The sequence below is a fragment of the Podarcis vaucheri genome (genome assembly GCF_965113315.1).
Source record: "Podarcis vaucheri genome assembly, chromosome: 13".
Classification (NCBI taxonomy): domain Eukaryota; kingdom Metazoa; phylum Chordata; class Lepidosauria; order Squamata; family Lacertidae; genus Podarcis; species Podarcis vaucheri.
In genome coordinates this window covers 22,263,852-22,289,962 of record NC_138751.1, presented here as the reverse complement: position 1 = coordinate 22,289,962, position 26,111 = coordinate 22,263,852, and the positions used below count along the sequence as shown (strand labels likewise).

Genomic DNA, 26,111 nt, shown 5'->3' with positions numbered 1-26,111 from the left:
AACGAGGTGCCCTCCATATGCTCCATTGGCTGTGGCACATCAGGGCTGAAGACCAAAAGCTTCTAATAGGCACCATGTTAGCTCCTCCTGTAATGTTGCCTTAGGCTGTCAGTACAGCACTGGCATGTGCAGAACTGGTGCACCAGATCCTCTCCTCCTCCTCCTTTTTCTATTAATGTTATTATTTGTTAAATTTGCATACCACCCTTCATCCAAAGATCTCAGGGCACATCACAGCATAAAAACACAAAATAGAAACACAAAGTGCTTAATAAAAACAAGAACAAAACCAAAGTAAAACCATAATTAAAAGGACATCGCATGTTAATCATCCCAAGGCCTGGTTGAAGGGGAATGTTTTTGCCTGGTGCCTCACTGTGGCTAGTGGGTGTGAGTGGTTTGTGTCCATCCATTGCATTATTAACATTAAACCTGTTAAATAGAAGGCCTGACATGACTTACAATGCTGGATGACCGAGTGTGTACGGTTACCAACCACACTGGAACTTTATTTGTTTGGCCATCGATGGCTACACGTAATGCTTTGAATACAACCAAAGCAAGTCTATAGTTGCCGTCGAATGATACTATAACAATGGAATAAATGGAAGTAAAAGAACAAAAGCAAATGAAATAAATTCCTCCTATCGGTATTCACTGCAGTAGGTGTGGCAGCGATACTGACATGCAAATCTTTATAGCTGGTGCTGGATTCTATAAAACTATGTAGAGCTTTGGAATGAGGAAACAGCCCTGATAGTTGATGCAACTCCCTCACAAGTGCCCTCTCCTTAGGGAATAAAGTTGGTTGAGTTTGCATTTTAATGCAAACCTACGTAATTCATGCTTCCAAAACTATGTGCAAACGAAAACACAACTATCCTTTGAAATCCTCCTAATTTTGTGCTGCAGTTATCCAAACAAATAATGCATACATTAGGAGGAAGTGTGATTAAAAGCAGATATATTAGTGAAAATGACATGCAAAAATATATTACATTACTACTACTACTACTACTACTAATAATAATAATAATAATAATAATAATAATAATAATAATAATATTTTTATTTTTACCCCACCCATCTTGCTGGGTTTCCCCGGCCACTCTGGGAGGCTTGCAAACATGCATATTAAGTAGAATTGCATACAAAATTGCAAAAATGCACATTAATATGTTAACTATTTTTTGTGATTGCAGGGGATCTACTTTGAGCATGACTAACGTGATCACACCCAATATCTTGCCCAGTTATGGCTTCTGTGGATTGCTCTAACCATTTCCTTCTCTATGGTCCGTTTTGCATCTCATGCTGCATGCAGTCACACCCTTTTTTATTTTAAAAAATCAAAATATTTTGTTTATTGTTGTTCAAACCAGGAAACTAATGTGCTTGTTTGGAGTGACTACTACATAATGCCGCATGATAAAATAACACATCTGGTATATTTATAAAGGGTGATTTCTCCTTCCCTATAAAACTAGCCACCATTCCTAGAACCAGGTAGGAATGACAAGACTAGGACAGGATGTTTGTATGTTTGAAATGCACAGGCAATGTTGTTTGAAGTGGCCAAAGTGGATATTGTATAGAAGATCTATGTATCTCCCTGTGGAATTTCCTCCTACATTGATTTCCCAAATCCAAACCCCATCCACTTGCAGCTACAATTAGCTGCAGAGGGCGAACATAAAGGCACCATTTAGATTGCATAGCAAGATCCCATTATGGATGGCTGAAAGATCTTGTCCCTGACAACCCTGAAATTATTAGTCATGAGGGCATGTGACTAGTACCATTGGTACCCCTCTCCTCCATGAATTTGTCCAGCCCTGTTTTAAAGCCACCCAAGTTGGTGGCCATCACTGTCTTCTGCCGGAGCAAGCAGGAAAGGAGCCCTTTCTTTTTTTCTGTCCTGAAAAAAAACGTAGAGAGACTCTCAGGAACCCAAAGAGGAGGAAATGCACAGAAGCGCCACCCTTTCCCCTTGATTTGGAACATTATATAGCACAGTATATTGAGATCGAAGTTCAGCATTTACTAGCATTCGTTGGAAAAGAACCATCTGAAAGACACTTCAGAGAAGGACTGCAGAATCAGAAGTGAGTGGAGTATGTTGTTTTGCCCTCCTTACTGGTATTGTGGCTGCTGCAACTAAATTGTGCTAAAAGGTGATGGATTGGTGAATGGGAATCAATCCCTCAAGTTTTCCCCACCTTTCAGGGGTGTAAAAAGGAGACGGGTTTAAAGAGTGACGGTTCTAGACTGTCACTATTTTGCGGGGCAGGGGGATTCAATGACATAACCAGCAAAATCAGGTTGTGTGTAACAAACCCACTTCCTAGCAAAAAAAAATTGTGATAAGAGTGAAGAGAAATGCACTAGGAATTGCAGAAGAATATCTGCTCAGCACAGTAACAGCAAACCTTCCTGCCGAAAAATTAGGATGAATGTTCCATAAACAGGTTGCCTGTAAGGGGAAATTGTTTGTGGCAAGTGTTTAAAAAGAGGAAATTATGCCCAAATAGTAAGAATTCAGAATTTTAGAAGAATTTAGAAGAAAAAAATTGGGATCATAATAATGAAAATATAATTCTCGTAGGAGACTTTAATGTTGACTTGGACAGAAAAGAAAGAAATAGGGTTATGAACGGTGGGAAGTTACCTCTTACCTTCTTCCAATTTCCAATTCTCAGAATCCCAAAAATTGGGAGGTAGAATAGATAATATTTTGGTTTCCAAGAAAATAATATTAAGACCAAGTAAAGAAGAAATTTTGCCCAGAGTAATGTCAGACGATAACCCGACAATGCTGGAAGTAACACAGAAGGAGTACATGAAAAGGTGGAGACTAAATGAGAGTATCCTGAATGATGATGATGTAGTTTAAAAAGCCAAAGATACGTTAGAAGATTTTTTTCAAATTAATAACAAACAAGGGATGGACATTAATATAATTTGGGATGCCAGTAAGGCATATATGAGGGGGTTCTGCATCCAACAATCTGCTATGAAAAAGAAAAAAAGAGATCAAAACTTCAACCTAATGCTTAAAGAAATAAGACAGAATGTAAAAGAATTGGCAAAAAATCCTAAGAACGGGGAAGCCCAAGTGAGGATTAGGATACAGTGGTACCTCGGGATACATACGCTTCAGGTTACAGACGCTTCAGGTTACAGACTCCGCTAACCCAGAAACAGTACCTCAGGTTAAGAACTTTGCTTCAGGATGAGAACAGAAATCGTGTTTTGGCGGCGTGGCAGCAGCGGGAGGCCCCATTAGCTAAAGGAATTGCAACTACTAAAAGTTGTCCAGATAGTATATTTATAATGTTTCACCATTTAAAGTTACAGATAGGTAGCCTGTGTATCTGAAGAAGTGTGCATGCACACGAAAGCTCATACCAAGAACTAACTTAGTTGGTCTTTAAGGTGCTACTGGAAGGATTTTTTTTATTTTCACCATTTATAATTAGTCTAGCCTTTTGGGAGTTATAAATCGCTTTTATACCATGACATATTTTCTTGCCTATATTCATCATTTTCAATGTTTTCTGCATAAATACCCACGAAACATTATAAAAGGCTTTCTCTGCATCCACCAGGATCAGTGCTGCCTTTTTGTCTGGTCTCATTTCTAAGTATTCTATTGTATCTGTTACCAGTCTTATGCTATTATAAATTTGTCTTCCCAGTAGGAAGCCTGGCTGATCTTTATTTATTATTCTTGCCAAAATCTTTTTCAAACAGTTAGCTAGAATTTTTGCAAATAATTTATAGTCTGAGTTTAGAAGGGAGATTGGTCTATAATTTTTAATTTCCTCTAAGTTGGATCCAAGTTTCAGTATTAATGTAATTAGGGCCTCTTGCCATGATTCTGGCACTTGACCTCCTTCTAAAATTTTGTTTTTATTTCTTCTAACACTGGTTATATTTTCTCTTCCAATTTTTTATAATACATTATAGATATACTATCTGGACAACTTTTAGTAGTTGCAATTCCTTCTTTTATTTCACTTTACTATTTCTAAGGGAACAAGACACGGCTGTCCTCTTTCACCTCTCCTCTTTATCATAGTTTTGGAAGTATATTTGAAAGCAGTAAGAGAAGACTAAGATAGAAGGAATAAAATTTGGTCATAGGACTTATAAGGTTAGAGCCTTCACAGACAACCTAATAATCACAACAGAAAACCCACTAGAGAGTATTGCAGCAGCATTGGAAAAAACAAAGGAATTTGGACAACTATCAGCATTCAAAATTAATAAAGAAAAAACAAAACTCTTGGTAAAAAACGTTTTCAGAACTCTGAATGTTTTGGAAGCTGAACACCGAAAACCCAGTAGTGAATGCTTCCAGTTTTGAACACTTCCGAACGGCTTCCGAGGCGAATTTCTCCATTTTCCCTGTTGAACTTTCTGACAGCCCTTTGATCCTCAATTTTCGAACGTTTCGGACTTCCGGAAAAGATTACGTTCAAAAACCGAGAGTCCACTGTATCCTTTCTAAAGTTACCTTGGCAGCAGGGTGCTGTGCTTCTGTGTGTGAAACTGGGAAATGGAAAAGTCAGTGTTTTTCTGTTAACCTAGTATTTTTCTCTCTCTGGTAGATTAAAAGAGGCAAGGGGGGGAGTGCCCCTCTGTTTTTGAGGTTATTTGTTTGTTCATTTCTCCTCCCATCTTACTTGGAGGTGGAGATTGCATGAACAGGGTTTACTGGTGGTCTCCCTCCAAAACTGCTTAGCTTCTCCAAAGTTTCTGCATTATGCACTTCCTTTAGAACATGCCTTAGGGTATTCTGAGCAGAGGTAGCTGGTGCTGATTGTAATGATAGAGTGGAAGTCAGGGTGAAGACCAACACTAGATGGAGCGAGATCCTGTGACAGGCAGGGCCAAATAATTCTAGTTTTGTTCCCATCACTCTCCCTGCTGAGTTCTGCAAGGGCAACACTGAGTCTAGGCACTTCCAGCCCCTGGACTGGCTATTAAGTAGGAAGGCCGGCAGGTGAGGACTGGCTGAGGCTGGTGGAAGAATGTTCCATTGCCCTCAAGAGCCATCATCCACTGGTTCAGGGGTGTCATAATACTATACCACAGGCAGAATGGTGTTTTTCCCCTGACATTGAAAGAAACACACGATATTTCAGTGAGAAACTGGGTGTCTCAACTTGGGTGTGAAGCTAAGCACTTATACACACCCACATGCAGGGAGTGCTTTGGTCAGGAAGCAAAGGTCCTGGCCCAGGTTCTGAGAAGGTGGCATGCCCAGCTCCCTCCGTCAAGCTAAGGAACAGTTTTGTGCATGCAGAAATGAAGAGAAGAAGCAGTTTTGGAGAGATGCAAAAGCAACAAGCGAGAGAGCTGGGAAGACACCTTGGTGGGGCCAATACCTCCCTAAAGGGAGGTGGAAGACCTGCTGCAAGGGGGAAGTGTACTATGCTCAGCTTGTATATCTGTAAATAAGCTAAATATTACCAAAAAAAATCCAGTTTTCTCCCCCAAAGGAAATAAAAACTCAAAAGAGTGCTGCCGTTTACAGTCTTGGAAAGCAAGAAGCATGCATCAATATGATTCATCCATTGAGCCCTGCATTTTTCTCCCCTTCCTCTTTTATCTCCTCTGTGCTGAATTCTAGACTGAAAGCAGCTCAGGGCAAGGACTTTTGTTCTTCATAAATGCCATACATATAAATGGGGCTTTAGATAAACTACCACCAATAGTACCATTAATAATAATACCAACAACTACTACTATTTTGTTGTTGTTGGCACCCATCTGTCCCCCACTAGGGGTATTACTCCTCCCCTGGTACCCCATACACCCCAATAACTATTTTACACTGTTATTAATTGTAATTTGTTTATTTTTATTGATTTATTTTAAAACACTTACTTTTTATCTAAGTATTCCAAATCCATAGGATCACTCAAGCACTACCAGAAAGTTTGGCAACCATAGCCCAAGGCATGCAGGAGACAGGAGGTCTCAGGAGGTCAGCAGCGATTTGGGGTGCTGCCAGGATCCAGAGGATTGAGGGACTTGAGGGTTCTGTGCTGCATCTCCAGATTCAATGAAGGAAGCATTATCCTTTCACCCTTGATACTGTATTTGATCCTAGAAGACATCCAGACTGAAATAAAACGTCAGTTATCCAGAACCGACTGGTGCTCAACCACTCAGAGGACACTTCAGAAGAGGGACAGCCATGGCAACTGTGTCTTTCACGCTAGCTGTGTGGCTTCTGCAGCTGACCATAATACAAGGTGACTTATAGGGTTTGGGAAATGCAGAAATCCCCTCCATGTTGCCTTCGTTTAGGGGATAGGAAGGGAATCTGGAGCAATAAAAATATTTTAAATAAAAAGTTTGCCACTACATTTCTTCCTTGTAGCTCAAAGAAGCTTCTGTAGGGGATCTCACATTAACTACATCTTAACCTCAGCAAGGTTAATGCATCTTGCACCTTTAAGCCATGCAAGACAAAGGTGGGAAGCTATCAGAACAGCATTTCTCCTGCACACAAAATCGCAAAAAAATTATTGTTGCTTTGAGGAGGAAAGGAAACCACATGCTCAGCATAACACAGATTACTTATTTCTAAGAGCAAAGGATTTTGAGAGTCAAGTCTACCTGGCTTCATCATGTGTCCCTCATTCTAAACTGAAAGAGTGGAGGGGCAAACTTGCCCTCTACTAAACTTAGAGGGAAGAATTATGCTAGGAGCTTTCTCTTGTACCCCTGCTGCTGCTAAGTAGCGGCATCTAAAAGCTCTGAGAGCCTTTGCTCTATTGTAGCCCTAGGGAACGTACCCCCATTCACACTGCTTGCCAATACTGAATACCCACCACACCTGAACTGCCCACATCTCCCCACAACTCCTTCAAGCCCATCCCCATAGTCACCTTCTCCAAGGCCATGGCACTTTCAGGGGGCATTTTTGTAGGGGGGGTGGGCCCACTTAATGTTCAAAGGGCGTTCATCTCTGTTCCCTGGTTCCATACAACATTGTGTGTGCGACGTCAGGATGTTACGTCAAGTCCCCGCAATCCTCTTTAGAAGTTCGTGCCTCTGCCCCAGCCCATTTCCTTACAAGATATATATCTTGTGCAGACACATTCACATGAAAACATGGATCTCAAAAAAAGGGGGGGTACTACAGTTACCATATTTTTCGCTCTATAAGATGCACCTGACCATAAGACGCACCTAGTTTTTGAAGGAGGAAAACAAGAAAAAAAATATTCTGAATCCCAGAAGTAATCCCTCTTGCTGTTCTGGCTTCAGCGAAAGCAACGCAAAGCCTCTTCAGCACATTGGGAGGGACGCTCCGGCTGCCCTGAAGAGACTTTGCGCTGCTATCCCAGAAGCCAGAACAGCAAGAGGGATCGCTGCACAGCAATCCCTCTTGCTGTTCTGGCTTCAGCGATAGCTGCGCAGCCTGCATTCACTCCATAAGACGCACACAGATTTCCCCTTACTTTTTAGGGGGGTGCGTCTTATAGAGCGAAAAATATGGTAATTGGGAGCTTCTTGCTTTGGTTATGGCTTGCATAAAGGAAGAAAAAATGGGTACACACATAAGCAGATACATGAATTCCTGGAATTGGCCTGTGTGACAAGGTCCCTTCCCCTTGTTCCTACATACAATCCTATGCTGTATCTTTCTTCTACAATATTTCTTACCTGAAGTATCTGCTTTTTCATTTTCCTCAGGTGCTGCCAGCTCAACAGCAGGTAAGAGCAATTCGTTATATTGGAAGCATTTCTGTGCAGGAGTTTCACCCGAGGAGATCAAAACCAAACGAGGACTACTAAAATCAGAGGTCATGTTATCCAATCTCTTCACCTCAGATAAGTTACTTCTTAATGTGCCACATTAATATGAAGACAGTAGATCCAAATCAAGCTGGTTCCAGCGCGTTACAAGGATAGAGCAAGAGGTTTCTCCCATTCCAGGTGCTGTTGTGTGGTTTTCAGAAGCAATGTCTTCTAGATGACCAACTTCCTTAAGACATTAAGCCAAGCCACAAACAGAGATGGGGAAGCTAGTCCGTCCTCAAGACTCTCCCCATTTCATGTACCCTCCAAAGGCCACATCTCTCTCCAGCCAGGCTCCACACTGTCCTTGAGAGGTTCTGTCTGCTTGGAAAGCACCCTTGAACCATATTGGCGCCTCTTCCTTGCCAGAAAAGATGTGGTGGGGGAATGTAGAGACCGCTGGACTTTTGTGTGGCTGAAATGTACCTTTCTCCACAAAGATAACAGTCTCACCCATTTCTTTGCCCACTTTGCCTGCAACTCCACCCACTTAGCTAAAGAAATGAAGGCCCCCATCGAGCCTCTCACACAAAAAAATCTTAATCCCTGACCCACAGAAACTTGAAACCCCAAGATTTTAGGAGGTTCTGCTTCCAGCTCTGGTGACAGAAGCGTTAGTGGAGAAAGTTCTGGACTGAGAGCTAGGAGTCCAGAACTCAGGGATTCCATGGCCACATCTATGACTAGAGCTGGGTGGGAAATTTGATTCAGATCACATTTAAAGATGAACCTACCTGGTTAGCATTTTCTGAAACAACACATGAAATTAAACACAGCTCTCCTTCCAAATTCTCCCTTCTCCAGAATTTGCAGTGCAGTTCTCCAGTCAGGTAATATGCAGAAAAATGTATATGCTAACGTAAAGTGTGAATAAATGCATATGTTAGCAAAAACATACAAAGATGTATTATAGTAGGGAAAATATCTTTGCAAAATGTTTACATTAGGGGAGATTGTACATAAATGCTGGTGAATTTTCATTAAAGCCTTTGCGGGGTGGGGTACAGAGTTGTGCAGCTGAACTTAGACAACTGGAAGAAACTGAAATTGATAAATTTGCCCATCTCTGTCTGTGACTAACTAAGGGCATTTCTTATGCTAAAATGGAAAATTCAAAATCCAACTGAGTTTTCAGAAATAATTCAAAAATTCAAGATTTAGCAATCAGAAACACACACAAACACATAGCCCTATGATTAGGGGAAAGAGGTTTTTAAGCGTTCCATGTTCTCAAGATTTACATTTAGCTTTTATTGGTATATTCTAGAGAATATTGGTTTATCAGATAAAACTTTTGTTCGCTGTTCACTTCTTCAGTAATTTTTTTCAAAGTTCTTATCACTTACATGGGAATTAAGGCCAAAGTACAGGTGGTGTTAATTGGGACCCCAGTGTGGCAGGGAAGGGCACTCTAACTAAGCCTTTCCCCCTCAACTTTGGTTCTGCAGGGTAACCTCTCCTCCATGCAGAGGAGGGCCTGATCCTGATCATGGCTGTGGTGAGGCTAAATGGTTTAAGTTCCGAAATACACACATCAAGGTCCCAATCCAGATCTAGGAGCCCACTTTGGAAATCTGTGAACAAAAGATCTTGTACTCAATGGCAAACCACTTAACACCACATGTAGCTGGGTCCTTGGTCTCATTGAACAAAATGAGACTTACTTGTGATAAACATGCACAGCATTGGGCCACATGTTCCAAGGACTGAGGATTTATTGGGCAATAAATGTTGTGTTAAGAAACAGTAAGTCAGTTTTACGTACCAGATGAAATGCTCACTAAATCCATCAAAACTGATAACTGGAAATCTTGTTATGAGGATTAAAAACACTGACTGGAAAACCAATTGAAATTCAGAAATTTTGATTCCTCATGCCCTTGTCATGTTCTGCTCAAAGAGCTCCAACATGACTGTGCTGCAAACCATAATAGCAAGTCCTCTCATTTCCTCCTCATCCTTCACAGGGTGTGGGCAACCAATAAACTCTCCACGAATTGTTGGTGGCCAACCAGCCTCAAATGGGTCGTGGCCCTGGCAGGTCAGCATTTTACGGAACCTTTATCCTATTTGTGGAGGATCCCTCATAGCTGAGCAATGGGTGCTCTCAGCAGCTCACTGCTTCTACAAAAAGTGAGTACCTGATGGTTATTGCTGTGCAGCCGTTATCAAGCGTCACCTAAAAGATGGCTCAAGGGCAGGCTAATATCCTCTGCCTGCCTGTCAGCTACCTGGTGTCTCAGGTGTACAATACATTCAAAGCAGAACCATGTCACTTTAAACAGTCATGGCTTCGCACACCCCCAAAAAAAAAACCCTGGGGACCGTAGTATGTTACAGTTGCTCAGAGTTGTTAAGAGACTCCTGTTCCCCACACAGAGCTACAGTTCTCAGAATGGTTTCAAAATCCATCCCTCTTTTTAAAATTTTTTTTAAAAATCCATCCCTCTTCCCAGGGAATTGAGCTCTTGGAATTATAGTTCTCTAGGAAGTCCAGGGTTAGGGTGAGCAGAAGGAACGCAAAGGTCAGCATTGACAGATCCATTTGTTTGTTTGTTTGTTTGTTTGTTTGTTTGTTTGTTTGTTTTGTTTTGTTTTGTTTGTTTTGTCCTTCTATTCACAGAATGGGGTCCATGTTCCAATACAATGTCATCCTAGGTGCCTATCAACTCTCACACGTCTCAGATAATGAAGTGATATCTGACGTGGAGCAGATTATCCTCCACCCTGACTACAATGGCTTGAGTGGATCCACTGGAGATATTGCTTTAATTAAGCTGAAGTCCCCTGTGAAGTTCACCAACTACATCCTCCCCATCTGCCTGCCAGAGTCCTCTACACAGTTCCCTTTGAACGAATCCTGCTGGGTGACCGGATGGGGAAATATTCAATATGGAGGTGACGGGTGTTCTACAAAAGGCTCATTCAGACTCTGGGGCCCATCCTGAGTCATCCCAAAACTTTTGCAGAGGCAAGCAGTATTGAAAGTGGAACCCATTGAAACTGCCCCAAGACCTTCATGAGCACAAATCCTCAGGAATGCACAATAAAAATGCTATCTGGAAGGCCCCATTTATAGTCCTTCTTGAGCATTCAGTTTGATTTGGTTATGGGGCAGCTCCAAGGGTTTAGGTATAAGCATTTTTTGTGCATGCAAAAAAATCCATGCACCTGGAACTGAACCCCTGTGCAAGATGTGATCATACTGCACTTGGAATCCGCAAACATTTTGGTACGTGCTTGAATCCCTCCCACAAAATGCTGACACTCTGGAGGCAAATTCAGTACAAGTGGGAGAGAAATTTAATTCTGTTTTCATTTAAATTACACTTTCTCCAAACTATACTCAAATGAAAACATTGTCACTCTCTGAATTTTGCCATGCAGTTCTGCAGCCAAGTAATGTGTACAAAAATGCTGGAGTAAAGTCTGTATAAAAATGCATGGGTTAATGAAAATGCATGCATATATTAGGAGAAAATTGCACTGGACTGCGACTGGATTTTCATGAGGATTTCTTTTTTAAAAAATGCATTTTTTTAAATTTCCCAAGGTCCAACTCTACCATTAGGCAGAGTGAAGCAGGTGCCTCAGCTGGCAAGTGCTGAGAGATGTGAAACAGCCATGTTATCTGACTTTCATTCCAAAGCTCGCCTGCTGCTCTTAGGTGTAGTGGAAGCCCACCCGGCCCACCGGTGAGGCAGGCTGCAGCAGCTGCCTCAGGCAGCAGAACACTAAGAGGTAGTACCCCTGCAAGTGCCCCACAGACTCCACTACTGGCAGAAAAGCAGTGGCTTCCAATGAGATCTGATGAGACCTCGCCCAAACCTGCCATCACTGCTGTTACCCAGGTAACAGAGGATTTGGCAGGGGGTGGCAGCAACATTGGCACGTTCCGGTTTTCCCTCAGGAGCCAAATTGGGACATGCCACCCCTGAGTGAAATATGATGTCCCACTGCGCATGTCAAAGAAAGCACCAGTATGGCCGCCTTCTGCACATGTCATGCTCTGAGCTGTAGTGAGTGCAGACCCGCCATGCACTCACTGCTAAAAGTGCGTGTGTCTGAATGCACTTGAATTATTCTGCCTCTGCTTTCCATGATCGTTTTCAATTTCTCTCTCTCTTCCAGTGCATTTGCCATACCCACAAACCCTCCAGGAAGTCAAGGTGCCACTCATAAATCGAGATTCCTGCAATATTCTCTATAACAGTCGCCCAGTGATAGGCCTGGGCTGGGATCCTGTCAAGCAGGATATGATCTGTGCTGGTTACCCAGAAGGTGGGAAAGATTCCTGCCAGGTAGGTTGTTCCATGACCTGTTCTTCATACAGCCATTGCATGTGGTAGACAAAGGCAGACTCTGGTGCAGTGGCATAGCGTGGGGGGTGCAAGGGGGGCAGGCCGCACCGGGCGCAACATCTGGGGGGGCGCTCGCTGCCTCCGGAGTCACCGAAGAGCCTCGGGCGCAGGCTGTAGCAGAGCCGCATGTCTCGCGGAACCGACGAGCTGTGCGCGCGTCCGGGCTGAAGGCGCCCGGCAGGCAGCGGCTCTCAGTGCTCGCCACGGAGGACGCGCCGGGCAGCCCCTCCTCACAGCCCCGCCTCCGCCGGTGCTGCTGCAGCTGCTGGGCCATGTTGCATTTTCCTCGCCTCTCTGCCCCCCTCCTCCTCCGGGCAAGCGGCGTCGTTTGGGTGGCAGCGCCAGCGGCAACTCGCAGGTTAGGGGTTAGGGGGGGCGCAAATTACTTGCCTTGCCCCGGGTGCTGACAACTCACGCTACACCGCTGCTCTGGTGTGATGGCATTTGAAGATCCCTTATGTTATTACTGTATGTATGAACTTACATTGTGTGTATATAGTACTTAGGCATTGCTTACTAATTTGACTCTAGCTAGGGAGACTATTTTTCAGATTCTCCCATTTTTCAAAGTGTTATTGCTTTTGTTTCATCTTAAATATTGTGATGCTGCTTCTTTGGGCAATATCCCAAATATTGCAGGTGCCAGAGGCTGGCAGAATCACTAGAACTATCTTGTCCATTCATGCATGAGGTGATAAAGATTTTTTATTATTTTAAAGGTTTTTTTATTCAATTTTACAATTACCGGTAACATTTACATTCAAACCAAAATCGTAATCATAAACATATAGTAGTCCCTGAATCCTTGGACTTCCCTCCATGGGTTCCATTGTTAATCTTTTTCAACTGCATCATAGTAATGTTCTCTATTTTTCTCTATTTTTCCTTAAAAACTCATTCTTACCATAATTCTTGTTACATTAAAAGTGTTGTTAAAATCCTCCCTTTACAGTGTTCTCCCAGGTAACTTATAAATTCCCCCCATTCTTTATTGGATTTATTGCCTTCTTGTTTTCTGATCTTCATTGTCATTTTCGCCATTTCGGCAAATACAGATAAAGATAAAGAACTCGTCCAATGTCTGCTTGTGTAAGAGGTTTTCCACTTGTCCCATGATTTGAGGCATGAGCGATTTTTCGTCTGTCCTGCCATGTTCCCTGGGAAAACCTACTGTTTACCGCTAACATCAATCCGCAGAAAAAACCAATGGACTTCCAATCCAATAATAATAATAAATTTTTATTTATAGCCTGCCCTTCTCAGTTTAAAAACCGGGCTCAGGGCAGCTAACAGCAAATATAAAACACTGATTAAAATGTGACTTAGAAACAGCATAAAATACAACATAAAATGCAGCATATCAATAAAATTCTAAAATTCAGGGGTCATTTTTTGGGGGCACCCCAGTCTGTAGACTGCGAATGATCACCAGGGCTAACTGGCCAAGTTATTCATAGAAGAGGAAAGGGGAAAAGGAATAGAAGATCAGGCTAATTCAAATTGAAGACCAGGCAGAATAGCTCTGTCTTACAGGCCCTGCGGAAGGAGATCAAGTCCTGCAGGGCCCTAGTCTTGTGGGACAGAGCATTCCACCAGGTCAGAGCCATCACTGAAAAAGCCCTGGCCCTGGTGGAGGATAGTCTGGCTTCCTTAGGGCCCTGGACCTTTAAGCTATTATTATTCATGGTCCTTAGGGTCCTCTGCAGGACATACCAGGAGAGGTGGTCCCGTAAGTACGAGGGTCCTAGGCTGCATAGGGCTTTAAAGGTCAAAACAAGCACCTTAAACCTGACCCTATACACCACCAGGAGCCAGTGCAGCTGGTAGAGCACAGGATGAATATGCTCCCATGGCAAGGACCCTGTGAGGAGCCTCGCTGCAGCATTCTGCACCCGCTGGAGTTTCTGGGACAGTTTCAAGGGCAGCCTCACAGAGCGAGTTACAGTAGTCAAGCCTGGAGGTGACCGTCGCATGGATCACTGTGGCCAGGTTGGAGTGGGAAAGATAAGGGACCAACTGCTTGATACGGCGAAGATGGAAAAATGTCGCCTTGGCTGTTGCTGCAACCTGTGCCTCCATGGAAAGGGAGGCGTCAAGGATTACACCCAAACTCTTAACGGAAGGCAATGGCACTAATTCGGCCCCCGCAAGAGAAGGGAGTTGGTCCCCCAGCCCCATGCCATCCTGACCCAGTCAGAGGACCTCTGTCTTTGAAGGATTTAATTTCGGTCGGCTCCCACGAAGCCATCCAGCCACAGCTTCCAAGCATCTGGTCAGTGTGTCCGGGGTCGAGTTGGGGTGGCCGTCTATCAGCAGATAGAGCTGGGTGTCATCAGCATATTGGTGAAAACCCAGCCCAAAGCTCTGGACAATCTGAGAGGGGGCGCATAAAGATGTTTTTAAAAGCATTTACCATTTCAGTGGTAAACAGCAGGTTTTCCTGGGTGAGAGCGGCAGGACAAGCCTAGTTTGTGGACGAGCCTAGATATTGCTCAGCTACAACTCCCAACACTCCTTACCATGGGCTGGAACTGTTGGGAGGTAGAGTCCCCCATCCCTGATTATCACACTGATTCCAGCTGCTTCACCCAATCAAGATTCAGAGTCTGATATCAGAATGTTCAGCGTAGATCCTCTGCTACCTCCCATCTCTTTCTCCACAGGGTGACTCTGGAGGACCTTTGGTTTGCCAGCTTGAAGGAGTTTGGACCCAGGCTGGGGTTGTAAGTTGGGGAGATGGCTGTGCTGAAAGAAACCACCCTGGTGTCTACACTCTAGTGCCTTTCTATGCCAACTGGATCCAAGACAAGATGAGTAGCGGAAATGGAAGTGGTGGCAAAAGTGACCTTGTTGTGACATTCACTTTAGTGTCTCTTCTGCTAGCCCTTCTGTGAAAAACCAATCTATTGGGTTTCCATCTTACCTATAATTGCCTGGAATATTTAGGCTGCTGGAGGACTCTGTTTAAATCACCACATGCAGTAGATCCAGGGAAACCTACCCCTACTTTTCTCTGATTAATACAGGCATTAGCCTTGCCACATTTCGGTTCCTTTGTAACCATTTGATCATAGCTTAAGCATTTATTATTAAATTTTGATCCCACCTTACCTCCATGGAGCTGAAGATGACATACATGGCTCTCCTCCTCCCCATTTTCATCCTCACAACAACCCTGTGAGGTATGTTCAGCTGAAAGTGTATGACTGGCTCAAGGTCTCCCACAGGGTGACTGGAAATTTGAACCCTGGCCTCCTCGGTCCTAGTCCAACACTCTAACCATGGCAGCTTACTGTTACACCCAAAGAACCCCAGGATTGTCACTTGGAGAAGAAGCTGAGAATTTTCCATCCATGGACATCAGTTGGAAGCTATGATATTTCAGACTTTTACAGTGATACTGAAAGTGATGATTTAATGTCCACAATTCCTTTTTATTTATTTTAAGTGGTGCCTGTCGTTCCATTCTTAAAAGAAAATTAACATTTTTAATTGACATTTTTAAATGAAGTGGAAACAAGTGGTAGATAAATTCAGCCCCTGGGACAAAACATAATAAGTTATGAACTTTAAATTCAATTTCTTCAGTCACTTGATCTTTTATTTGTGATGCTTCAGAGTTTTAAAATTATCAATAAATTATTATAAAATACTTGCAATTGTTTTATTGCTTTACTTTGTATGATTATTTCTTCTTTTCTCTTTTAATATTTGTATGTATACACAAAGAGAAAGAGAATGTTTTAATGTACTATCTCCTTCTGCTTCAACTACCTCCATTTCTTTATGCTTTGCTCAGCTTTTTCCTCTTCTTTCTGCATCCTGCATGCATGTATATTCAGTGGTTCCTTGGTTCTCGAACTGAATCCGTTCCGGGACTCCATTCGACTCCCAAAACCATTCAAAAACCAAAGCGCAGCTTCCAACTGGCTGCAGGCGCTTCCTGCACTCAATCAGAAGCTATGGTAGCCACATCGGACATTTGGCTTCTGAAAAACGTTCACAAACCAGATCACTCACTTCCAAGTTCAGGAACCGATTTCCTCAGGAGCCAAGCCGTTCAAGTACCAAGGTACCACTGTACTGAGTTAGACCATTGGCCCAGATGTTGTGGGAAGGGGCAGAGGCTAACAGAGTCACTAGAACTACCTTGCCAGTAAATGCTGGAGATACTAAAGATTTAAACCAGACACTGGTAACCTCTGACCCTCTATTGTTGCTGGTCAACAACTCCTACCATCCCTGACCATGGACCATGCTGGATGGAACTGCTGGGAGGTGAAGCCCAACAACATAGGGTTTCAGGTTCCCCATCCCTGATTGATACACTTATTCCATCTCATTTACCTTGTTTGGCTCTGGTGTCATTGTGGGATCTATCTCCCAAATCTTTCTCCACAGGGTGACTCTGGGAGAGCCTTAGTTTCCAGCTCAAGTTGGACCCAGGCTGGGGTTGTGAGCTTGGGAAGAGGCTGTGAAGGCATCTACATTTCAGTGCCTTTCTATGCCAAGTGGATACAAGACAGTAGAAACAGGTTTGGTAGACAAAATGGTGAACCACCCAACGCCCCATGTTGTATGCAAACCTAAGTAATTCACCCTTCCAAAACTACATGCAAATGAAAGCACAGCTATCCTTTGAAATCCTCTTAATTTAGTGCTACAGTTATTTAAAAAAATTCACAAAAGAACAAGTACATTAGGAGGAAGTGTGATTAAAAGTGGATATATTAGTGAAAATGGCATACAAAAATATGTTGCGTTACAAGAAAGAATAATAATAACTATTATTATTATTATTATTATTATTATTATTATTATTATTATTATTATTATGTAGTGGGTGGATATAGCAGATGACACAGATTTCTCCAAGTAGTTCTTTATAAGTAAGCTGGAACTGAACCGAATAGCAAACAGCTCAGCCGGCCTGCTTTTATAGGCAGCCGGCTGTCAACAATGTAACAACAACAGCCCAGGGTTTCCCACCTAAATTAACTTACATGGACCTGAGTGAAAACTATATACACGATACCCCCTGGTGGCCAGGGTGAGAACTTCAATACATAACATCCCTCCTCACCGAGATAAGACATAGTTACAATCATAGCAGTTCCCTTCCATACAGCAATACCCTTATTGATTCAGTAAGGCACATACATATATCGATTCCATTTTACAAATTTGCAGGCATAACTGTTTCACTATCAACTATATTGTCCATAAGACTCACCATCACATATTTATTGACCCTATTCACCATACAACTTTATATGTGCAGTTTGTCCAGTGAACATAGTCTTTTAAATAAGCTGGGCACTTGGAAACCCCGCCAGACTGCCGAGGGCCAGTACCAGAGTCTGGGTGGCAGCTCCGATTCTGGCTGGGACTGTGGTGTGACCAAATGTGGCATTGAGCCCGAGTTCCCTGGCTCCGCTGCTGTCGAAGAAATCTCCACAAGCGGACTTGGCAGACGGTCAGTGGTATGGCAGTGGTCCGAGTCTCTGGAGAGCCAGGCAGACCCACCGAAATAGCTTGGCTCGGATCCACGCCTGCAGGTTGTAAGGAAGATGTAGGTGGAGCCTCGCCTTCCATTAGCGTCCGCTTCGGAGCTGGGGCCACAGTTGGGGGCACAGCAGTTGTGTCCATATCCCCAACCCTGCGCCTTAGCTGGTCTATGTGCCAGCGCCACAAGCGTCAGTTCTCAAGTGCCACCTGGTATGAACGGGGCCCCGTGACTCCCACTACCATGGCCGGCACCCAAGGAAAGTCCCCCCCAAAGTTCTGGGCAAAAACCTGATTCCCCAGAATAAAGGACTGTGGTGCGTTAGTACAGCCTGGGGGCTCGGCCACACCAAAGTCTGGGTGCAGCCGGTCAAGCAGAGACCTGAGGCGGTGGCCCATAAGCAGCTCAGCCAGGCTCCACCCTGTGTCTACATGAGGGGTGATGTGCTGCACGAGCAAGTATTCAGTGACCCGCTCATGCCAGTCCCTCTGTTCCAGGCATGCCAGTGCCTCTTTTCATCACCAGCATTAAGTAGTGGGTGGACAGTAAGTAAGCTGGAACTGAACTGAATAGCAAACAGCTCAGCTGGGCTGCTTTTATAGGCAGCCAGCTGTCAACACTGTAACAACAACAGCCCAGGGTTTCCCGCCTAAATTAACTTATTTATACCCCGGTTTCCCCAGCCACTCTGGGAGGCTTGCAAACATGCATATTAAGTAGAATTGCATACAAAATTACAAAAATGCACATTAAAATGCTAACTGTTTTTTCTGATTGCAGAGGATCTACTTTGAGCATGACTAACGTGATCACCCATCCCATCTGTGGCCCTCGCTGTCTTCTGCAGAAGCAAGTTTCATGGTTTAACTATGAAGGAGCCCTTTCTTTTCTCTGTCCTGAACCACCCAACATTCAGCTTCACAGAGTTCTAGCATGAGGAGGGAGATTATGGGCATGAAGCACTCGGAACACTCTGGTGATAATCTACTTGCTGATCACAGCAGATAGCGATGCTGGATTTCCCTAGGGGGCACTGTCCAATCTCATATAGACCAAGAAGTCAGGCTTGAGCCCAGGGCTCTCCTCGCTTGTATTGGAATCCCTGCTCTGGGTGAAGCACCTTCGCAGGATTGGGCAGGCCCAATATCACAACATGGAAGAGAATTGGGTGTAGGTGGGTGTTGGAGAAGCCAAGGGGGATGTCTGAGGAAGGAATCATTGCTTGCTAGGCTTTTATATATATATACAGTGGTGCCCCGCAAGACGAATGCCTCGCAAGACGAAAAACTCGCTAGACGAAAGGGTTTTGCGGTTTTTGAGCTGCTTCGCAAGACAAATTTCCCTATGGGCTTGCTTCGCAAGACGAAAACGTCTTGCGTTTTTTGCAAGTTTGTTTCCTTTTTCTTAACACCGTTAATACAGTTGCGACTTGACTTCGAGGAGCAACTCATAGAACGCGGTGTGGTAGCCTTTTTTGAGGTTTTTGGCGATTTTTGAAGCTTTTCCAAAACTTTTCTGACACCGTGCTTCGCAAGACGAAAAATTCGCTAGACGAAAAAACTCGTGGAACGAATTAATTTCGTCTTGTGAGGCACCACTGTATAACTTCAAAAGGAGGGGATGTGTCTGCTAAGAGTCTTCACAGAATTAAAAGCAAACAAGGCAGCAGCACTCCTACACACACATCACGGAACACTAGCAATGATAGAGGGACTGCTAGAAGGAGTGAGGCCAGAGAATAGCATCTCCCCACCTCCAGTATCTAATTCAGCCTTCGTCAACCTGGTGCCCTCATAAGAACATCAGACGAGTCTGGCTGCCAAATACCTCAAAGGACCAAGGAATCTAGATAGACTGCCTCTTGACTTGAAGTTTCCGTAAGAACGTAAGAAGGAACTGCTGGGTCAGGCAAAGGGCCCATTCTGTCCTGCATGAATGTACTTACAGAAAAAAAGGGAGAACTCGATATCCAAATATATTCATATTAATCTCACCATATGAATACCCCTTACATGTCAGGGGAGAGAGGCATAGATAGGAAGAATTATTATATTAATCAAAATCTTTGGAAAGACCTCGGTAGCAATTGATTGTATTCTTCATTGGTTTTAACAAAATTATTTTTTATTAAAGATTTTCATGAAATACAAAATAACATGCAATGTCTCTCTTCTTTTGTTCAGGTTATAAAGTCTTTTGGTTAGATTCAGTGTAAGACAATATAGTATTCCTCGTTGTTGACAAACATAATAACATTGTACAAAACAGACAAATCTCTTTAATTTGACCCCTCAAGACCCTTCGCTTAATATGGTGATTTTTCAAGACATGACGTTTCCCAAACTTTCAAATAACAATATGTTAGATTAGCACCAGCAAGATGCTTCCAGAACAAGATTACAGTTAGGTCAAGAAATGGTGGTTTTAAACAACAGTAGATGTTTAAGTAAAGCAGAAGTAGCAGTACGCTGAGAAGAAAATGGTGGTTTTATACAACAATAAAGGTTTGAGTAAAGCAGGGATGGAGTAACACTGAGGGGTTGTTATTTTGTTAAGCCAGCTTTAACAAGTACAAATAACAGAGATGAGCACAACACAAAAAGCTACTACAACAAAGCCTTTCCAAACTCGGGAAACAAGCTCTGGATTCAAACCTTGTTTGAAACTCCCACTTCCCCCTCTGTGGCAGATACTACAGGGAAGAGAGTTGAAATGTTGGAGGGTGGAACTTTACTGCATTACAGGGGTTGGACTAGATGACTCATGGAGGCCCAGCTCTACAATTCTATGATTCTGTGCATGCCACATAGCTTGCCCTTTGCCCCTTACACAATCCTACTGCACTCAGGTGCCATCGAGGGCACTGTGCTTTATCAGTGTTGAAATAAGATTCAAAAGTCAGTCTGTCACTGCTCCTCCACCTCAAGCATCTGATTGTTCACCTCAGTCAGCAAAAATGCCTTAAGTTGGCCCTGCCTGACTTAAAGACACAGGAACCTGGCCAGAAAACCTGTCAACACCAGTAGCAGGAATGGGGAGATGAGAGGTATGGGATTGTGGGAGAGAGTTAGAATTTGAGGTTTTGCAGTGGGGCTTAGATAATTCAATAGATCTTCCAAGTGCCCCTATTTTCCAGGGACAGTCCTGGATTTACATAAGCTGTCCTGGTTTCTGATTTGATCCTGGAATGTCCCACTTTTCCTTAGGATGTCTCTATTTTCATCAGAGAAATGTTGGTGGGTATGGAGTCATGTGACCTCTGAGTCAAGGAGATAAGTAGCAATATAATCTTTAAAAGACATCTGAAGGCTGCCCTACATTTTTTAAATATTTATTGTTTTATTCAGTGCTATTTTTCTATAAAAAGTAGTGCTGGAACTCACCATGAACACCTCCCTTGTTCTCTTATAATGGCAATGGGCCCCACCTGAAAGGTGCCAGAACTAAGTTCCGGTGAGTTCTGGCCTGTGCTCATTTTCCTAATCATATTGAAATACTGCCCCTCAATGAGGCCAAACTTAGATTCACAAAATGTTTAGGGGTATGGGTGCCCCTGCTTCTCCCCCCAAAAAAGCCCTGGTTCCAACTGAAAAAAGCCCTGGTTTCATTATGTTTTTCTATATGTTAGAAGCCGCCCAGAGCATAAAGAATAAAATTATTATTATGGAAAAGGACGTCCCTATTTTCAGCAGAAAAATGTTGGAGGGTATGTATTCAAAGAATTGAGGTTTATATGTTGCACCCCCACTCCAGACATAGAGAGACTCTCAGGAACCCAAAGAGGAGGAAATGCACAGAAGCACACCCTTTCCCCTTGATAAGGAACATTATATAGCACAATTAATTAAGATCGAAGTTCAGCTTTTCCTGGCGTTCACTGGAAAGGAACCATCTGGAAGGTACTTCAGAGAAGGACTGCAGAATCAGAAGCGAGTGGAGCATGTTGTTTTGCCCTCCTTACTGGTATTGTGGCTGCTGCAACTAATTGTGCTAAAAGGTGATGGATTGGTGAGTGGGAATCAATCCCTCAAGTTTTCCCCACCTTTCAGGGGTGTAAAAAATAGACAGGTTTAAAGAGTGACGGCTCTAGACTGTCACTATTTTGCGGGGCAGGGAGATCCAATGACATAACCAGCAAAATCAGGTTGTGCGTAACAAACCCACTTCCTAGCAAAATTAGATATTTTTGTGATGAGAGTGAAGAGAAATGGACTAGGAAATACAAGAGAATATCTGCTCAGGACAGTAACAGTGAACCTTCCTGCCGAAAAATTAGGATGAATGCTCCACAAACAGATTGGCTGTAAGGGAAAATTGTTTGTGGCAAGAGCTTAAAAAGAGGCATCCCTTCTCAAATGTATATCATGGAATGTTGACGGACTGAATAGTAAATCTAAAAAAATAAAATAGAACATAATTTATTTTCTTTCTTTTAAAAAAAGGAGGATATTATGTTCCTACAAGAAACCCATATAAAATAGGAAACAGAAGAATTCTAATTAATAAAAGACTGGGTTCAGAATTTATTTCAGCAAGTTCAGAGAAGAAAAGGGGGTTGTGATGTATGTTAACCCCGACCTAGAACCAAAGTTACTATTCAAAAACGAGGAAGGTAGAGTATTTAGAGTGGAAAGAAAATATGGGAAAGAGAAACTAACTATTATAGGAATTTATGCCCCAAATAGTAAGAAATCAGAATTTTATAAGAATTTAGAAGAAGAAGAAATCTGGGATCATAATAATGAAAATATAATTCTTGTAGGAGACTTTAATGGTGTGACCTCTGTAGACTTGGACAGAACAGAAAGAGACAAGGTTATGAACGTTGGGAAGTTACCTCTTACTTTCTTCCAATTTGTAGAGAATCTTGATCTTTGTGACATATGGCGGATTAAACACCCAAATGGAAAAGATATTACACACTTCTCAGAATCCCCAAAATTGGGAGGTAGAATAGATAATATTTGGGTTTCCAAGAAAATAGTATTAAGACCAAGTAAAGCAGAAATTTTGCCCAGAGTAATGTCAGATCATAACCCAACAGTGCTGGAAGTAACACAGAAGAAGGAGTACATGAAAAGGTGTAGACTAAATGAGAGTATACTGAATGATGAAGATATAGTTTAAAAAACCAAAGATACGTTAGATGATTTTTTCCAAATTAATAACAAACAAGGGACGGACAATTTGGGATGCCAGTAAGGCATATATGAGGGGGTTCTGCATCCCACAATCTGCTATGAAAAAGAAAAACAGAGATCAAAACTTCAACCTAATACTTAAAGAAATAAGACAGAATGAAAAAGAATTGGCAAACGTCCTAAGAACAAGGAAGCCTAAGTGGGGATTTGGATATAACAAACACAAGTTGAGAATTTACTAAAGAAAGAAGTAGTAAATAAAATTAAATGGCTCAAACAAAAAACTTTTGAGTCAGCAAACCGTTCAAAAACCAGGGTTCCACTGTGTCCTTTCTAAAGCTACTGGGTGGTGTGTGAAATTGGACAATGGAAAAGTCAGTGTTTTTCTGTTAACCTAGTATTTTTCTCTCTCTCTAGTAGATTAAAAGAGGCAAGGGGGGGAGTGCCCCTCTGTTTCCGAGGTTATTTGTTTGTTCATTTCTCCTCCCAGCTGGAGACTGCATGAACAGGGTTACTGGTGGTCTCCTTCCAAAACTGCTTAGCTCCTCCATAGTTTCTGCACTATGTGCTTCCCTTAGAGCAGGGGTCAGCAACCTATTTCAGCCGTGGGCTGGTCCACTGTCCCTCAGACCATGTGGTGGGCAGGACTATATGGGGGGTGAACGAATTCCTAATGCCCACAAATGCATTTTAAAGAAAAGGGCACATTCTACTCATGTAAAAACACACTGATTCCCAGACCATCCGCGGGCCAGATTGAGAAGGCGATTGGGCTTCATCCGGCCGCAGGGCCTTAGGTTCCCTACCCCCTCCTTAGAGCATGCCTTAGGGTATTCTGAGCAGAGGTAGCTGGTCTGATTGTAATGATAGAGTGGAAGTCAGGGTGAAGACCAACGCTAGAAGGAGCAAGATCCTGTGACAGGCAGGGCCAAATAATTCTAGTTTTGTTCACATCACCCTCCCTGCTGAGATCTAGGCAATTCCAGCCCCTGAACTGGCTATTAAGTAGGAATTGCAGCAGGTGGGGGCTGGCTGAGGCTGGTAGAATAATGCTTCAATTTGCCCTCATGAGCCAGCATGGGGGGCTTTTCCTGACATTGAAAGAAACACACGATATTTCAGTGTGAAACTGGGTGTCTCAACTTGAGTGTGAAACTAAGCACTTACACACACCCACATGCAGGGAGTGCTTTGGTCAGGAAGCAAAGGTCCTGGCCCAGGTTCTGAGAAGGTGGCGTGCCCAGCTCCCTCCATCAAGCTAAGGAGCAGTTTTGTGCGTGCAGAAATGAAGAGAAGAAGCAGTTTTGGAGAGATGCAAAAGCAACAAGAGAGAGAGCTGCGAAGACACCTTGGTGGGGCCAATATCTCCCTAAAGGGAGGTGGAAGACCTGCTGCAAGGGGGAAGTGTACTATGCTCAGCTTGTATATCTGTAAATAAGCTAAATATTACAAAAAAAATCCAGTTTTCTCCACCAAAGGAAATAAAAACTCAAAGGAGTGCTGCTGTTTACAGTCTTGGAAAGCAAGAAGCATGCATCAATATGATTCATCCATTGAGCCCTGCATTTTTCTCCCCTTCCTCTTTTATCTCCTCTGTGCTGAATTGTAGACTGAAAGCAGCTCAGGGCAAGGACCTACCATATTTTTTGCACCATAACACTCACTTTTTTCCTCCTAAAAAGTAAGGGGAAATGTCTGTGCGTGTTATGGAGGGAATGCCTATGGGTGTCATGCCTACGGATTTTCCTCCTCTAAAAACTATGTGCGTGTTATGGTCGGGTGCGTGTTATAGAGCAAAAAATATGGTAATCCTTTGTTCTTCATAAATGTTATGCATATAAATGGGCTATAGATAAACTACCACCAATAGTACCACTAAGTAATAATAATAATAACAACAACAACTATTTTGTTGTTGTTGGCACCCATCTGTCCCCCACTAGGGCTATTACTCCTCCCCTGATACCCCATACACCCCAATAACTATTTTACACTGTTATTAATTGGTAATTTGTTTATTTTCATTTATTTATTTTAAAACACTTACATACTACTTTTTATCTAAGTATTCCAAATCCATAATATCACTCAAGCACTGCCAGAAAGTTTGGCAACCATAGCCCAAGGCATGAAGGAGACAGGAGGTCTCAGGAGGTCAGCAGCGATTTGGGGTGCTGCCAGGATCCAGAGGATTGAGGGACTTGGGGGTTCTGTGCTGCATCTCTGGATTCAATGAAGGAAGCATTATCCTTTCACCCTTGATACTGTATTTTATCCTAGAAGACACCCAGACTGAAATAAAGCGTCAGTTATCCAGAACCGCCTGGTGCTCAACCACTCAGAGGACACTTCAGAAGAGGGACAGCCATGGCAACTGTGTCTTTCACGCTGGTTGTGTGGCTTTTGCAGCTGACCATACTACAAGGTGACTTATAGGGTTTGGGAAATGCAGAAATCCCCTCCATGTAGCCTTTGTTTAGGGGCATAGCTGTCAACCGTCCCTTATTTGGCGGGAAACTCCCTTATCCCAGCGCTGTGTCCCACTGCTGTCCCTTATTGATGATGTCCCTTAAATTTCCCGGGTTTCATGCTTGCCCGGCTTGGGAGGGAAGCAGCGGCTCGGGGTCCTCCGCCGCGAGAGAGAGCTCACGCAGAAGCTGCCGCATCTCCATCTCTCCCTTTTCCCCCTCAAGGGAGCTTTGTGAGGAGATGGGTGGCGCAGGGCGAGCAGGCAGCCCCTCTCTTGTGAGACTTCCGCCACGCTGCCAGGGGAAGCTGGAGGTGGCAGCTGTGGCTGAGGAGGCGGCCTGAGGGAGGAGGAAGAGGAGGGGTGGGGAGGGACGCAGAAGGGCGACACTTCAGCGGCTGCCGCAGCACTGCAACCACCTCATGCCGGGCTTGCAGGAGGCGTAGGCGATAGTCTCTCTACCTCCCCCCTCTCTTGGGCGGGGAAGGGCCGATGGAACTCCTCACGCCAGGACAACAGCAGCCCCGACGTGCTGCTTAGCATACCCTCCAACCAGTGCAGCATCTTAATGTAGTGATTTCCCCCTCTGCATCCCTTTCTTAACTCTATTTTTATAAATCATTTGTCCATCCATAGTTCAAATTTTTACTACAAGTTTTCTTTCAATCCTACCAACGTATGTAACTCTTTATAATAGCTTTTCAACTAATCATAAACTTTCCCCATTCTTTATGAAAGAGGTCCTCTTCCTGGTTTCTAATTCTGCCTGTAAGCTTTCCCATCTGGACGTCGTTCATCAGTTTTGTCTGCCACTC

The 26,111-nt window shown here is 43.4% G+C and overlaps 1 protein-coding gene across 7 annotated transcripts in view; it reads left to right on the top strand.

Moving 5' to 3' along the window:
- Positions 1–2,077: 2,077 nt before the first annotated feature.
- The window catches only part of LOC309517370 (serine protease 27-like), a 30,417-nt gene continuing 6,383 nt past the window's right edge, over positions 2,078–26,111 (top strand). The window contains exons 1-7 of one of the 7 annotated variants that reach the window (XM_082196595.1): positions 2,078–2,185; positions 6,122–6,266; positions 7,717–7,737; positions 9,789–9,954; positions 10,445–10,719; positions 11,953–12,122; positions 14,846–15,825. In XM_082196595.1, the coding sequence (XP_082052721.1) occupies positions 6,209–6,266; positions 7,717–7,737; positions 9,789–9,954; positions 10,445–10,719; positions 11,953–12,122; positions 14,846–15,076 (921 nt within the window). In that variant the 5' untranslated portion in view covers positions 2,078–2,185; positions 6,122–6,208 and the 3' untranslated portion in view covers positions 15,077–15,825. Of the gene's footprint in view, positions 2,186–6,121; positions 6,267–7,716; positions 7,738–9,788; positions 9,955–10,444; positions 10,720–11,952; positions 12,123–14,845; positions 15,826–21,573; positions 21,697–25,109; positions 25,255–26,111 lie in introns of those variants that run through there. The other 6 variants (XM_082196593.1, XM_082196591.1, XM_082196594.1 and 3 more) reach the window with 6 other exon arrangements.